The sequence below is a fragment of the Sciurus vulgaris genome (genome assembly GCF_902686455.1).
Source record: "Sciurus vulgaris genome assembly, chromosome: 11".
In the NCBI taxonomy this organism is placed as follows: domain Eukaryota; kingdom Metazoa; phylum Chordata; class Mammalia; order Rodentia; family Sciuridae; genus Sciurus; species Sciurus vulgaris.
Genome location: NC_136472.1, coordinates 80,527,414 through 80,543,478, shown reverse-complemented (window position 1 = coordinate 80,543,478; position 16,065 = coordinate 80,527,414). Strand labels below are relative to the sequence as shown.

General features: G+C 38.3%; 1 protein-coding gene across 1 annotated transcript in view; it reads right to left on the bottom strand.

Annotated features, from left to right (window-relative positions):
• Positions 1-2,657: 2,657 nt before the first annotated feature.
• Positions 2,658-16,065, bottom strand: part of LOC306640875 (ankyrin repeat domain-containing protein 42-like) — a 75,022-nt gene continuing 61,614 nt past the window's right edge. The window contains exons 10-12 of the mRNA XM_079105587.1: positions 10,754-10,880; positions 8,228-8,372; positions 2,658-2,914 (exon numbers count right to left, since the gene is read on the bottom strand). Coding sequence (XP_078961713.1) covers positions 2,828-2,914; positions 8,228-8,372; positions 10,754-10,880 — 359 coding nt within the window. The 3' untranslated portion in view covers positions 2,658-2,827. The remainder of the gene's footprint in view (positions 2,915-8,227; positions 8,373-10,753; positions 10,881-16,065) is intronic.

Below are 16,065 nucleotides of genomic sequence, written 5' to 3'. Positions count from 1 at the left end.
CATCATAATATTGTCCTCACTTCATCACTCTAACCCCTCCTCCACTCAGCTCTAATGAATTAAAGTGACTTACCCAATTGTAAATTTGGTAGGAGAAACAAGACTAAGAAGCTCAGTTCATCCCTATTCTTGTTTGGAAACAGCCAGTCTGTAGAGAGTGTACATTCTCTTCTGCTCCTATGGGAGATCGGCTTGCTTCTCTCTTACAGTCCAAAGCAAGAATCCTGAGGACTAATGTGTCAGCTCCATGGTGTCAGGGCCCTGATTCCTCATCTTACTCATTTCACAATGTCCAGTGACTCACCACCACATCTACATTTGAGAGAAAGGTGCAGGAGGTAGGAAGCCCTTTCCCTTAGGGGGCATGACCCTAACGTTTAACCACACCATGTTTGTTCACATCCTATTGATCACAACTTGGAAGAGAGGGAAGTGAAGAAGTTAGTTCTTATCCTGAGTAGCAAGAAACCCAGGGACTGTAACTATAAGAGAGGAGAAAAGATGGGGGACAACCAGGAAACCTGTCGCATGCTTCTATTACAATACTCTTCTGGTATTTCCTACCTCAGGGACAAGAAAGATAGCCTTGAAAAACAGCAAATAAAACAATTTCATGGTTGGGATTAATTGAAGAGTCAATAAGTTAGAGGGGGAAAATTAGTCTTTTGTTAGTACCAGAAAGTCTGAGAAATGTTGCATTTGGAATTCCAATAGTGGTTAATAAGGAGAATGAAAACTGAACTTTTGCTGCTAAGGTTAGAACCCCAGCTCTGCATATATGATCCTAGGTACAACCACCTAATCTCTGTCTATAAAATATATCTACTTCATATGGCTGTTGTGAGAATTAAGAGATAATAAAGGTCTTGACAAAATTTCACACAAAGTGCCCAAATAAATATTATAGATTGAAAGCCCATTGGAAACCACAGAGAAACTAACCATAGTGAATATAACTATCAAGAGGACAGCTAGGTCTTTTTTGTGTGTGTGTGGTGCTGGTATCAAACCCAGGCCTCCCACCTGCTACCAACTGTGCTATAAGCCCAGCCCAAGCTAATCCATTTCAACACTTGTTAACCAGACTGAACTTGTGTCAGCAATCCAGTGTACTCTTTTGAGGGGCAAACTAGTCCTTGTATACTATATTAAATGTCCTTTAGCACACATGAAAAGGATCCAGAGAATGGACAATCTGGTATATTATGGTGGGAGAATGCTACTGCCAATGAAGCCAAAGTTAGCAATCAGATCTTCAGAAAAAGATTAGATATAGACAAAGGCCCCAAGATGGTCACAGATCTTTTCTAGTTTAAAAGGGAAAAATGGGAAAGAAAAGGTAGGGAAAATATGAGAACTATATCAGAACCTAATTAAAATATGATACTTTTTCTTTTTTAGTCAGCAAAGAACAACTAATCTTCAATTTGAAGTGGGAGGAAAAGGGAAGAAAAATAATAAAGCCATGTGTTTCTTATCCTGTCCAGGCTGCTTCTTAACTATTTTCCTTTCTTCTAAATCTTGCAAGACATACAAAGGTTGAATTCTGAAGCAGATTATTTAATGGGTATTATTAGCAAGTATATATTGTTTTTTAATAATAGCAAATTTTCATTTTGTGTAAAACTTTGCCAAGTGAGATATTTAGTTTGCGATTGAAAAGTTGTTCTTTCCTAAAAGTTATGTCATTTGAAAAACAGAAAAATGTTAAAGTCATATACACTCCAGGCAGGATGCCTGTGCCTGTAATCCCAGTGTGATGGGCTGACGGATCCAGCTCCATGAGAATGTTATAGGCCAGACAAGACTCCATTTTGCTGAGACCCCATGTTATGTAGGAAATAAGCTTCTCCCAGGGAACACCCGACCTCTGTCCTCATCATCAGGTTACTTAGTGTTACATGTTTAGCAATACAAAATGACAATTCTTATGTAATGAAAATTGCTCTCTTTTGATTCCTATTGCTCCTAATTGTTCAATGTACCATGTGAACGGTGGTTGTGTGGATGTTAGTAACCATTCTTTAGTTTGTACCTAGGTAAGGGTCATTTTGACCCACTTCCCCCCTCTGTTGATAATCTCATGATGTTAGTTTGTAATTTTGAATCATAGCAACAGACGCTTATGATTGATGTAATTTGGGTATAAGAACCCCTACAACCCTATGGTCGGGGCTGTAGTCATTTTGGGGGGCATTGGGCGAGACAGTCAGCTGGCTGGCTTAATAAAGATTCTCAAATTTGAACTTCTCAGTGGTGATTGGTCTGTTCTTAAATTTCGCCCCATAACACTAGCAACTTGGGAGGCTGAGGCAGGAGGATTCCAAGTCCAAGGCAGATTCAGCAACTTAGTGAGACCCTGTCTCAAACTAAAAAAGAGGCTGGGGATGTGGCTCAGTGGTTAGGCACCCCTGGGTTCAATCCCCTGTACCAAATAAATAAATAAACACAATAGTAACAATAAATGGTACTTTAAGAAGTGAAAGAAATACAATCCTATTATGGAGTCATAATAGAATTTTAATAATTTGAACATCTAGAACTAATTTCCTTTAAACTGTACAATTTATATTTTACAATTTATGTGAATACTTGCAAATTTAGTAACTTTTGACTTCCTTACGTAGGTATATAAAAGTGTATAGGGAGGGAGTGTACAAGTGAAATAATTTTAAAATCCCTTGATAAAACATTTCCACCTTCAGAAATGGCATAGTAGCATAGCATATCAGAACAATTCCGAGAAGAGTTCATACACATTTACATTTATATTGATTTCTTAAATGAAAGAGAAAATCCAGCAAGTTTATTGAAGTTTTTTCACTGATTAGTACCTTCTTACAAACACTCCTGTAGAAGGCACCTTTTTTTTCACTCGCCTCTTCTCTTTGCTGGACTCACATGAATCATCTTCCTATCAACAAAGGAAAAAAAAAAGAAATGAAATTTCATTCCAGCAACATATTTTCATTTTTCTACATTGTATTCAAAAGAAAATAATTAATCAAGCTAAGTATTTTCAACTCTGATTAAGTTTATTTTAGGATTTTGTGTGAATAAGTTCCAAAATCTAAATACCAGTGCTTACATATTATGCTAAATCTTAAGGCTGGCAGGTACCTTGAAAAACTCATTCAGTCCTATCTCTAAAATATCCCCAGAAGAGAACACCTTGTTTCTTTTCTTGTATCTTAGACTAACATACCATAATACACTGCTAACTGAAATACAGAAAGTGTCATATGTCATCCTCTGGATTCTTTGCAAGGCCCACAGGGCTAGGATTTATATTTCTTGGCTCCTTTCTTCCCTTTTCTGTTTATACACCACACCTCTTTACTACCCTTGCCTCATTTTCCACTTTTTCTGCTTCCACTGTTCCTGATATTTCTTATCATCTTGGTATTCTCATGACCTATCAGAAAAATCAATACATGGTACCCGAAAGGAGCAAGGGATAGGGCTGGAAACTGTAGATGTTCCCTAGTCATTTTTGAATAATTTTTCCAATAAAAACAATGCTCTGTACCTAGTTAGGACAGGATCTGAATAAAGAAGCTCTAAAGAACAGGACAAGGCACATGTCCATGGGGAAAGCTCATGGCTAGAATTAATTTCTGAAGATGTTCCTTATTATACCTTTGCTAATAAGCTCATTTAGCTTAATTCATATATAGTAGTGTATGAACCTGGAAGCTATCTTCCAAAACCACCTAGAAAAAGCCAAGTCTCTGTGTTCTCTCCCCTTCTTTTGGCTGCAAACTTGCTATCACCCAAGTTTTTAAAGAGGAATTTGTCAAAATAAATTTTCTTACAAACGGTGAAAAAGTGAAGGTGTGGAACGTAGCAGCAGCAAGGTGATGTGGAAAGCATGGACTTGAGGCTGGGCTAGTAGGTTGAAATCAGGGGTATACACCTAATAAGCTATGTAACTTCATGAATTGTTCATTTTATCTAGAACTTGGTTTTCTTCATTTGTAATATGAAGGCAGTATCTGCTGAATATAAAATCTTGACACAAAGCCCAACATACAAGTACTCAATACCTAAGTTGATGATGACTAAGGTATTATAAAGATGAATCAGATGAACTTATGAAACTTAAATTTTCAGTACTGTGTGTAAAGTAAGAACCCAATCAAACTGTAATACAAATGAGATGCCTTCAGAGCAGTACAAAGTGCTAGGTGGAAGGAGAAATCATATGTGGTCACGGGCATTAGGAAAGGGGTAACAAAAGAGATGATTCATGGGGATTTTGGTGGAGGGTACTGGGGATTGAACTCAGGTGCACTCAACCACTGAGCCACATCCCCAGCCCTATTTTGTATTTTATTTAGAGACAGGGTCTCATTGAGTTATTCAGCACCTCAGTTTTTGCTGAGGCTGGCTATGAACTCTTGATCCTCCTGTCTCAGCGTCCCCAGCCACTGGGATTACAGGCATGCGCCACCAAGCCCAGAAATTCCTGGGGATTTTAAGAGGCAGAGGTGATAGGGAGCCTGCGAGCCTGCAGGCCTAAGAACAAAATGAACAAAGGCTTGGTGATGGCTAGAGTAGGGTAAGGTCAGAAAACACAGGCTACATGTAGGAAAACAGACAGAAATAAGGCTATTAAGGTAGGCTAGGAATAAATGCCAAACTAAGGAATCAATACTTTAAACTGATAATTATTTCTGTGTCTACACAGAAATTCTATCATAATAGTTCAGACAGACAGATACCTACAAGGGCAGCAGGAAAAGTAGAGCATGTGCTCCTATCTATGGGATGGCCCACTTTTTTATGGGCTAAAGGAGAAAACAAAATCTTGACTTTTAAGAATCTAAGACTAAGCCAGGCACTGTGGTGCACACCTGTATTCCCAGTTCCTTAGGAAGTTGAAAATATAAATTTTCACACACATGTACACATACATATAAAGGGCTGGGATGTAGCCCATTGTTAGAAAGCCCTAGTGTAGGAACATTCCTCAAGCTTATCTGACAGCAGTCACTGACACCATGGTCTAAGTAAGCCAAACAGTCTGGACAGAGAAACTGAGGTAATGGCAAAGACTTGCCATGGAATGAAGGTCTTTGTAGCTGTTGAGACTGAGTTTGAAGGCCTCATTCTGTCATGCATCCCAAAAAGCTGTGATGTGAGCTCACCTGCACTGCCTTGCCTCATGCTGTGTGCAGGAGCTTGCCATTCCCCGAGCCCTTTGAGTCAGACCTGTTGCTGGGCAGAATTACTTAGGCATATTTGGTTTGTTTACACTACCTGGACCCTCGACATATAGTTCACCTATAGGCTGACTCTGTTATACTTTAACAAGTGCGTTAACCTGATTGGATAATGTGCCTATATATGTCCTGTGCAACCCTAAATAAAATTAGAGCCATGCCTTCAGAGCTTGATCTCCGATGCCTGAGTAAGCGCGCTGGGTAAGGCTAGGTAGGGTAGGCATTGTTCATCCTCACCCTCAGCGAACCGGTCTCTGAACATCTACACCCAGGTTCAATCCCCAGCACCGCTAAAGAAGAAAAAAAGAATCCAAGACTCAAGACAGTAGTTGAGAAAATGGTGATACCATTAATTTAGACATAGAGGGGAATCTGGTCTTCATGTTGAATTTGGCTTTATACATTTTTTTAATAAAAAAAAAATTTCAAGTGGAAATATGCAATTGGCAGGGAGAAATACCAGTGGAGAGTCCTGATGGGGACACAGTACTAAAGTATGAATTTGATGATTACTTACACAGAAAGATTAGAGAAATAATCTAGAGGCAGAGATTCTGAGTTTGTTCCTGCTTCACCTGAGCTATGTACTCTAAAAAGATGCTCAGCTTCCTCATATGTAACAGAAAATGGAATCTACCTCCTCATAGCATTGATATAGACAAAGATGAGATAACATCTGAGAAAGCACTATAAAAACAGGTGTTATTTTTTTAAAACTTTTAAATATGCCAAACTATCCTAAGAAACTCCTAAGAACTTCTCTGAGTAAAAATTACACTATTGCAGATTCTTCGGTAGAGGAGAGAGACTTAAAGTTACTACTTTATGCAATCATAGGTCCTGACCAGAAGATAGTAGGAGAAAGATTTAGTCAGACTCCAAAATGAACTCTTCCTTCCCATCCTTAGCTGCATAAGGAGGAAAAGGGAGAAAAAGATATAAGAAAGGGAGAAAGCAATACATACTGCTAATAATAGCTTGTGTGTGCCACAGTCTGCACAGGATTTCTACACAATATTTCATTTAATATCAGTACAGTCCCATGAGGTAAGTAATATTATCTCCCATCTTACAGATGAGGAAACTGAGAGTCAGAAGCTTTTCAGAAGAGAAAAAAACCAAGTGCCAGAGTTAAAGCTGTCAGGAGAAGTCAGTGACAGTAGCTCATTTACAAAAATTGGGAATAACCTAAAGTAAGACTGCACAACATTATAGGCCCACAGACCAGGGCCTGAGTCGGCTCTCCTGAAACCCTACATATTATTGGAGGAGGGTGGCATTTTATAGAACCTGGATTGTGCAGAAGGAAATCAGACCTGACCTTGAAAACAGAATGCTTCTGAACATGAAAAGAGAATTCCTAAGTAGGTAAAAAAAAAAGGAAAAATTTAGCAGAGACTATCAGTTTGGAATGACTCAAAAGGAAGCTTATAGCTTGAGTGATACCCAAAATAGACTATCCCACCTAAGCAGCTGGAAAAAAGTGACTTATGCTCCTACCTTTGAGGAAAATAGAAGTTGCACAATTCCTGCCACAAGGTGGCAAGATGACAAGGACATATATATTTTAATATCTCTAAAGTGGCTATTAAAGAGATTAATGATTAGTTTGTATGAAATAAAAAGAAGCCAGGAAGTTTTTGTTATAAATCAGATGAAGCGATCAGGCCTGGAACAGAATTAATTCACCCAATAATGAAGAAAAAACTTCTTTTCAGGAAAAAAATATAAACCATACCCGAATCCCCACAACGTATCATGATAAGCCAGTCACAAGGACCACATTATAGCCATCTTCACTTGCAGAACAGATAAGGGTCAAAGTTTCCCCAGTGCACTTTCTGCCTAATCTACTCAGAGATTTAGAAGGCCTGAAACACAAGCACTATTTGGGTTGTCCTGCTGTCACCTTACTGTCTTCTGTACTCCACCTACTTTTCTGGACTTGCTCTGTTCCATATATCAGTTTCTTTTTAGCCTCCTTCTATATATTTGCTCTTTTTGTCACTCAATATTTTTTCTATTTTTTTACAGCTATATTCTGAATTCCAAATTCATAATTTCCATTATGAAAAGAGCCAAGACTGTGGAGTCAAAAGTTTATAAATTGAATACTGATGTTTCCACCATTACGAGCTGTGTGATTTAAATGAGTTACTTAAGCCATCTGGGCCCCAATTTCTTCATATGCTAAATGAGGACAAGTCAAATGACATACAATAAGAAACCTGCTAAATAACTTTGTAAAGTGTTACACAAATAGTTTGTATAACTATATACAATAGTTTGTATAAACTATATATAGTTTGTATAACTCCATAATCTGAGCAAAAGGATGCTATGAAAATTTCTAGGTTGATCTTTTCCACTGTTTTTTTTTTTTCCTTAGCCTCACACTCGCTAGGCAAGTGCTCTATCCACTCAGCCCAGTTGTCAAGACTGTTCTCAAATTTGCAATCCTCCTGCCTCAGCATCCCAGGTAACTAGGATCACAAGTGTGTACCACCATGCCCTGGCTCTTTTCTACTCTTAAATTGCTGAAGCTTTCTAAAATGGATTCCATTCAAAGCACTTTATTCTGGTTATTTAGAATATTAAACTATACATACTTTCTAACTGCCTCATAATTCTTATTGATTATTCTGCTTTTAAAAAAATCTCTTCCTTATATGGTACAAGAATAACAATAGCACTTAACTGCACAATCAGGAACCATGCTGATGTCCTAACTAAAATACACACACACACACACACACACACACACACACGTGAATGTGTATGTGGAGAGAAAGAAACCATTAGAGATAAACAGTCCTATAGATATAGATGTATTTTCCCGTAATCTTGACATCAGCTCTAAGAAGTATAAATTATTCAACTTACAACTGAAGCGCAAAGTGGTTAAATGGCTTTCCCAAATCAAAAATGGTTGTAACCAGCCCAAAGCTTGTACTCTGGTATATTATTTCCTCAATAAAAATAAACATGTTAAAGATACCAACCACATCCATAAAATTTGGGGTCTGGGTTTTCTCCAGTGTTTCCCTAAGTTGATCCACCTCTGCTCGATATTCATCCAGTTGGCATTCTAATTTCTCTCTACGGAGTCGCTCATACTCCAGCTGGTCCTGCAGCTCTTTGATGGTCCTGTCAAAACAATTGTTTTCAATTACTCTCCAATATCAACTATCAATTATTTTTGGTAATAGTGGAAAGCGCCCTTTAAAACAAACAAAATAAAGCATAAGCATAGTTATTGAACAAATTATGTATTTCAGGTCTACTGTGAACCAGCACTGATCTGCGTACTAGGATACATAATGAAAAAAAGGCCAACATGTGCCTTCTTTAACTTAGTAGCGGAGGAAAACAGATAGTGGGGGGGGGGGACACACACACACACACATTTGGTATGTCAGAGATGACAGGTCCTAAGGGAGGGAGCTAAAAAAAAAAAAAAAAAGCAGGCAACAGTGATATAAAATGCTGTGAAGGAGGTAATTAGCACTTCATGTTCAGTGGCTAGGGAAGGCTTTGCTGAAAAGGGTGCTTTGAGCAAAATTCTGCAGAAAATAGATAGCTAGACATCAGGGGAAGAACATTCCAGAGAGATGGAAAGACCTAAGACCCTAAGGCAGAAGTATGCCTGGGAAGGAAAAGGAAAGAAAACATCAGAGGCCAATCTGGCTGGAGTAGCTTAACAAAAATAAAAGAGAAAGCAGTGTAGGTCTGAGATTAAAGAAAGCCAGAACAAGTAGGTAGGGCCTTATAAGTCATAGTAAGGACTTCAGTTTTTACTGAGTGAAATGGGAAGCCACGGGAGGATCTGAACAGAGAAGCAGCATGATCTCACTAAAGTTTTAATATGATTACTCTGGATGCTATGCTGGGAAGAGACTACAGGGGTAGGAGGTGAGGGTGAGGGCACAGGGACAGGAAGTTGGGAAACCTGTCAGGAAGAAGTAACAATGATCCAGGCAGGAGATGCTGTGACATGAACTAGGTTTTTTGCCTGCAATTCCCAAGGCATGCTGGCTTGGATTCCAGGTCCCCAAGGAGGGCAGTCTAAGAGTACACAGAAGTAGTTCTGGGGCTGGGGAGATGGCTCAGTTGGTAGAGTGCTCACCTTGCAAGCACAAGGTCCTGAGTTCAATCCCCAGCACGGCAAAAAAAAAAAAAAAAAAAAAAGTAGTTCTGGTAGAAACACAAGTGGGATTAAGATGGAGGAAGTGGAAGCCCAGAAGTTCAACAAATAAGAAGGGAAGATAAACCCTGGGATGGAGTAATACGACTATGTTTTGTTGTACTGAGTTTGTAACTAGTAAATAACAAAAAAATCAAAAGTGTATCATTCAAATCAATATTTATCCTTTTTTTAAAAAAGATATACCAAAGATCAGGAGTTTATATCCAAAATACAAATGAAAGGATCTAAGAACTTTCAGCTAGGTTCTTAGACCAAGGCCAATACTAAAATATTCTACATCTCAAACACTTAGAGCAGTATAGAGGCAGTGGTTAGCTACCTATATGATGTGATCTGTGAGAAACCAATGAAGCCCTAATTAAAAAATAAAGTTCTACCACAGCTTCTAACAACTAAAATCCCATTAAGATATAGAGTGTTCCAGCACCAGGTTTTGTCTTCTATTTAAAACCCCAAGTACTATCCACAGAAGGAAAACAAGATGTTACTCTAAATACCTTTACCAGAATTCTTAGAGAGGCTAGATCGGGAAGGGGATATAAAGGAAACAGGCAGTTCTAAGAGTGTAAAGGTAAGAGAAAAAAACAATGGGAAGGGCAGGGAAAGTAGAGGATGAGGAGGAAGGGAATCCATATGTAATACAACGTTCTCTTTTATAGACACATGTTTGATTAAACTTGAAGTCTCATCTTCTGTCCCCCTTTGTTCCCTGTGCACTTAAAAAGCAAACAGATAGGCATAAAGGCAGTGGGAGGAAAGATGCATGAGGCATCTTCTATTCTAGCAGTCATTAATTAACTAGAGAGGTACCCAATGTCCAGAGAGCCAATTTAGGATGCATGTACAACTGCTCAATGCCTCTAGATATAAAAGCATACTCTGATGGGTACTCTTGTCAGCAAACACAGGAGTGGGTCTCATATTTGTAAGTAGGCAATCCAATCTGATGGGGATGTTCAAAGACCTATGCTGGTTGAAAAGATCAAAATAGGTGTGGTCTCAAAAAAACCTGAACTCCAGAATGCCAATTTTGCAAGATGAAAAAGAGATCTAGAGATTGGTTGCAGAAAAATGTGAATATACTTAATGCTACTGAACTGTTAATTTAAAAATGGTTGAGACAGTAAATTTTATGTTGTGTGTATTTTATCACATTTTCTTTAAAAGAAAATCTTAACCCCTTCTCCATCAGGAGATCTAGGAGGTTTTAGAACCCAACACCCATTGAGAGGAAGAGACAACAAGCTGGTAATCAACAAACCCTCACATGGCATCTAGAAAGGTAAATAAATACAAAGCATTAAAGTTTTAAGGACATTACTTTTCAGATTCAAGCTGTTTTTTCTTCTCCTTTAGATCCTCTTCTGTTATCCCACCCAAGTGTTTATAGTTGCTCTCAGCAATTTCCAGAAGGTGTCTCAATTCTGTAATTTTGTTATAAGCTCTCACTGCAAGACACAGTTTAATAAAAACCTAATTTAGACATATCAGCACATATGCTTACAGAGTATTGGTCCTCTCAAGCATTTTCTTTGAGCTACCTGCCTGTGTGATTTGAGAAGGAAGTTGAAGAAAGGGTGGTATATATACATAGGATAAAACATATCAGATTATTATGACAATTAATGCTATGGACAAGAAGGTTTAAAGAAAACTAACAGTAGTATATTACATGACCATGTATAATCCACCATACATCAGAAAAGCAGAATAATTTAAATATGCTTTATTAATTTAAAGCAACCTGGAACTAATCCAGCCCAAACTTTGGGTATTCATTTGTAATATCTATGAAAGAGGATACTGGGAGGAAGAAGTATGCTGAAAATTATTTTCAATCATTCTCCAACTATCAAAACTGTGATTTTTCTTTTCATCCTTTATGATAGTGGTTTTAATCTTGAGTGATTTTTCTCCCCCAAGGGACAACTGACAGTGTCTAGAGACATTTTTGCTTGTCCCAACTTGGGATTGGGCTACTGGCATCTAGTGCGTTCAGAATGCCATTAAGCATCTTATAATGCACAGGAGAGCCCCCTTTAACAAAAGTAATTATCTGGACCTAAATATCTATCAAGAGTATAAAAGCCAAGAAACTCTGTTTACAAGACCAGGATAGCAAATTACAGTCTGTTCTTCCTAACACTTACCACTCTGATTTATCTATCAACAGCTGCAGGTTCTCAACTGCACCACCAGAACCAACGAGGGTGTTTTTATTTGTTTGACTACTTGAACCCCAACCCAGACCCACAAATTCAGGAACTGTACTTAATAATCCTTAGATTATTCTGAGGGGCGGATAGGTTTGGGAACCATCATAACTACTACCAAGCAAAGTAGTAGAGGAGATTAAAGGGGAAAAAAATGCCACATAACACTGAAACATGGCTGGGGATGTAGCTCAGTAGTACAGCACTTGCTTAGCAGGCATGAAGCCCTCGGTTCAGTCCCCAGCACCACAATTAAAAAGAAAAGAAAAAAGTTCGAGAGACTCAAATAATTTCTTTAATTTTTGAAAGACTGATTTGAAAGACTTGTTCTGTGGAATCCTCAGAGATAAGAGGTAGGATTAATTGGGATTCATTTCAGGAAGAGATTTCAACTTCATTTAAGAGAGGCTTTCCAACAAAAACAATTAAAATCACCATGTGTTTAAGTGCCTATGACATTCAAGATACTAAAAACTTAACACATTTTAATCTTCACAGAAACTCTAAAAGATAAAAATGATCTCCCTAAGTAATAGTGAGTGGCTTGTCACTGAAAGTGACAGGAGGAGGCTAGATGACATGTGATGGGAATCTCAAGTCAATTATCAAACCTCAAATGGTTATAGGGTTCAATGATGCCATAGACCTAAACATAATTCACTAAAAAGTGCTCTGAATTGAGACTTGTTTCCAGTTAAGTCTAGAATCACAAGAAATTCAACTAGTCCCCTATAGGTACTTTAGCAAAGAAAGGACCATCTAGTCCTTTCAGGGTTTCCTTGGAATAAAATTAAATAGGGATAGTAAAATGTAAAATGGCAGATGACTTCATATATAGTATCCCTTCACTAGCTGCAGGCACCCCAGCTGGGTACCAGGGAGTGTCACCATATAATAAGAGTGCTACAAGCTCATTTGTATCAACATACCATGAGGAACTATTCTAGTCATGTTCTTGGTCTTTCTAAAATATCTTTTTGAAATTTCTTGACTCTCTAACAGTGATCTCTTCATAAGTATCTCCTACTCAAATAATTTCAGAAGAAACTAAAATCCTACAAGATCAATTGCTCATTTCCTGCAGTCCTTGTACATTCTCAAAGTACCAAACAAAAAGAAATGTAAGCACAAGCAACAACTTAAAAATAGATCAAGTGGACTTCATCAAAATTAAAAACTTTTGGTGGCTGGGTTGTGGCTCAGTAGTAGAGCACTCACCTAGTATGTGTGAGGCACTGGGTTCAATCCTCAACACCACATAAAAATAAATAAAGGTGCTGTGTCCATCTACAACTAAAACATATTTAAAAAACAAAAAAAACTTACACTGCCAAGGATACCATCAAGAAAGTTAAAGACAATCCACAGAATGGGAGAGAATACCTTCAAATCATAGGTCAAAAGGCATTTGTATCCAGAAATGCTTTTACAACACAATAATAAAAAGATAAACCAAGCAGTTGAAAAACAGAACAAGGAGATTTTTCTCCAAAGAAGATATACAAGTGGTCAGTAAGCACATGAAAAAAAGACATTCAACATCATTAGTCATTAGAGAAAACATCCATCAAAACTACAATGAGATATGGCTTAACACCAAGACAGGTATAACCACTAGACAAATAACAACAAATGTTGGCAAGGATGTAGAGAAATTCAAACACACAAAGATTGCTGGTAAAAATGTAAAATGGTGTAAATAACTTGCAGAACATTTTGGCAATTTCTCAATGTTAAACATAGAGTTGCTACAGATAACACAGAAATTCCATTCCTAGGTATATACTCAGTAGAAATGAAAATATAGGGTTGGGGAGATAGCTCAGTCAGTAGAGTGCTTGCCTTGTAAGCACAAGGCCCTGGGTTCGATCCCCAGCACCAAAAAAAAAGAGAAATGAAAATATATATCCACCCAAAAATGTGTAAATGAATATTCAGAGCAGCATTATTCATAATGCCAAAATGTGGAAACAACTCAAATGTCCATCAACTGATGAATACATACATAAAATGTTATATCCATCTGAAAATATTATTTGGCAATAAAAAGGAATGAAGTACTAATCCATATTACAATGTGTATGCACGTTGAAAACATTGTGTTAAGTGAAATAAAAGGCCACATATGGTGCAGTTCCATTTATGTAAAATGTCTAAAATGGGCAAATCTATTGATTCAGAAAGTAGATCAGCAGTTGCCTAGAGATGGAGGTTGGAAGAGAAGTGAGGTGAGGGTTAGAGAGTGACTACTAGAGGGGATGAGAGTTCTTTCTGAGGTGACAGAAATGACATAAAATTGATTGTGGTGATCATTTGTGAACAAATCTGTGAATACACTAAAAACATTTGATTGTACACCTTAAATGGACAAATGTAATGGTATATGAATTATATTTCAATAAGCTATTTAAAGTAAAGATATCAGGAAACTCTGAAGAGATTGTTAGCTCTGAGCCTCACAATAGGGTGATCTGGTGGGGACTGTGGAAACATCTGATGTCGGCATCTTCAAGTTCTCCATTGACTATATTCACCAGGGAAGAGTCTTCCACTCTCCCTGGAGAGTAAGGTTCTTCCCAACAGTGTTCTGGAAACTCTTCAAATTTTTTCCAAAGAAAAAAAGAAACCTAGACATGAATTAGAAACTTTTTAAAGAAAATATAGTTTGGGTACAACTAGTTCCTGCCAGAATAACTGAAAACACCCTGCAGATATCAAAAGACAGGGAACTGACATTTTGAGTCTCTAACATGGGCTAAGCACTTTCCATCCTATGGTGCATTAGCAATTCCATCAGGGTAATACAGTATTAACATTCTCATTTTCATTGATGAGAAAACTGAGGCTCAAAGAGTAACACAGGTAGAAGGTGGTCAAGCTCTAGTATCTGAATCCACTGCCAAGCACTACTCATCCACTACACTTGCCTTTGTTTTGGTTATCCTCAGTTCAAACAGATTCTTTTCAACCTTCTTCTAGGAAAGAGCTCCACACAAACAGTTCTTACTCATTAGTACAAACCATGGCTCTTTGACCAAATATCATGAGAAGTTAAATTACAGTTATATGGCATGAAAATATTCCTTTCAGGAGGCAATATGTGTGGTGACCAGAACACTGGAGAAGGAAGTCTGAAAGCCTTGTTTCTAGTTCCTGTGTGACTTTGGATAAGTAACTTAATTTCTCTGAACCTCAGGCTCATTATTTATCAAATGATGATATTATAATAAATGAGTGCTTCTTGAGACACAACACAGAGATACTAAGATACTAATAAGCTGTAAAATGCCATAGAAATGTAAGCCATTACTATTAGAATATTATAAAATAAAAATTTTGGCAAGAGAGTTATATGCCAGTAGCTGAACCACCAGCAGAAATGATACAGAAATTAAATGTTCTCCCATTACTAGACTTTAATTCAATAAAAAACAAAACACTAAGAAAAGCTATTGTCCTTTTGGCTTCTGGGTATGCATTTGCAACAACCTAATCACACATTCCCTAGAGAGAAAAGAGCACTCCCATTTTCACTTGCTCATTTAGAATACTTTAATGTTTTTCCATTTGTTACTCAATGCATCTTGCCAAATTGTTTATGTTGAAGATTTGCCTCAAAATGTAATGTTATTTGGAAATACAGGTTTGAAAAGTAATCATTAGGGTTAGGTGACATGAGAGTAGGGTTCTGGTTCTATAGATTAGTATACTTACTCTGTGTGTATGTGTCTTTCTCTTTCTATCTCTCTCTCACTTTTTCTCTGCCATTTAAGGACATGGTCTTCTCAGAATAACAAAGCAAGCCCTCACAAAAAGTAATACTGCTGGATTTTGATCTAGGACTTCTAGCCTCCAGAACTGTGAAAAAATAAATTTGTTGTTTAAGTCACCCAGTCTGTGGTATTTAGTAATGGTAGTGGAAGCACAATAAGATATCATGTAATGGAATAAGACTGTCCTTTAGAGTTTTTTCAAGATGGCGGCCTAGAGGGTGGCTGCATTACATGTTGCTCCAGAACTCAGGATTCAAGAGAGGAGATATTGAGACGCTTGGGACCAACTCAAAGTAGCCGGGTGACTCTCACCCCCTGGGGGGGCATCCCGGATGGGACGGGGGTCCCGGAAAGCAGGAAACTTTGTGAAGTAGAACTGCCGGCGAGATGCCCCTCCCCCCACTGGAGCGCCGTAGAGGAGGCCGCTCGGCACAGCGCTGGGACTCGGAGTAGCCACTGGGGCTCCGGCGGCTGCCCGGGGGAGGAGTGGCGGGGAGAACTGTGTGGACTCAGGACACCGGGGCCTGCCCTGAGGAGGAGGAGAGGAGCGTGGCCACTTGGATTCGGAGAGACTGCACCAGAGCTGCAGGCGGTTGCCAGAGGAGAAGCCGCGCGGCGAGCTGTTTGGAATCAGAACGACGCTTCTG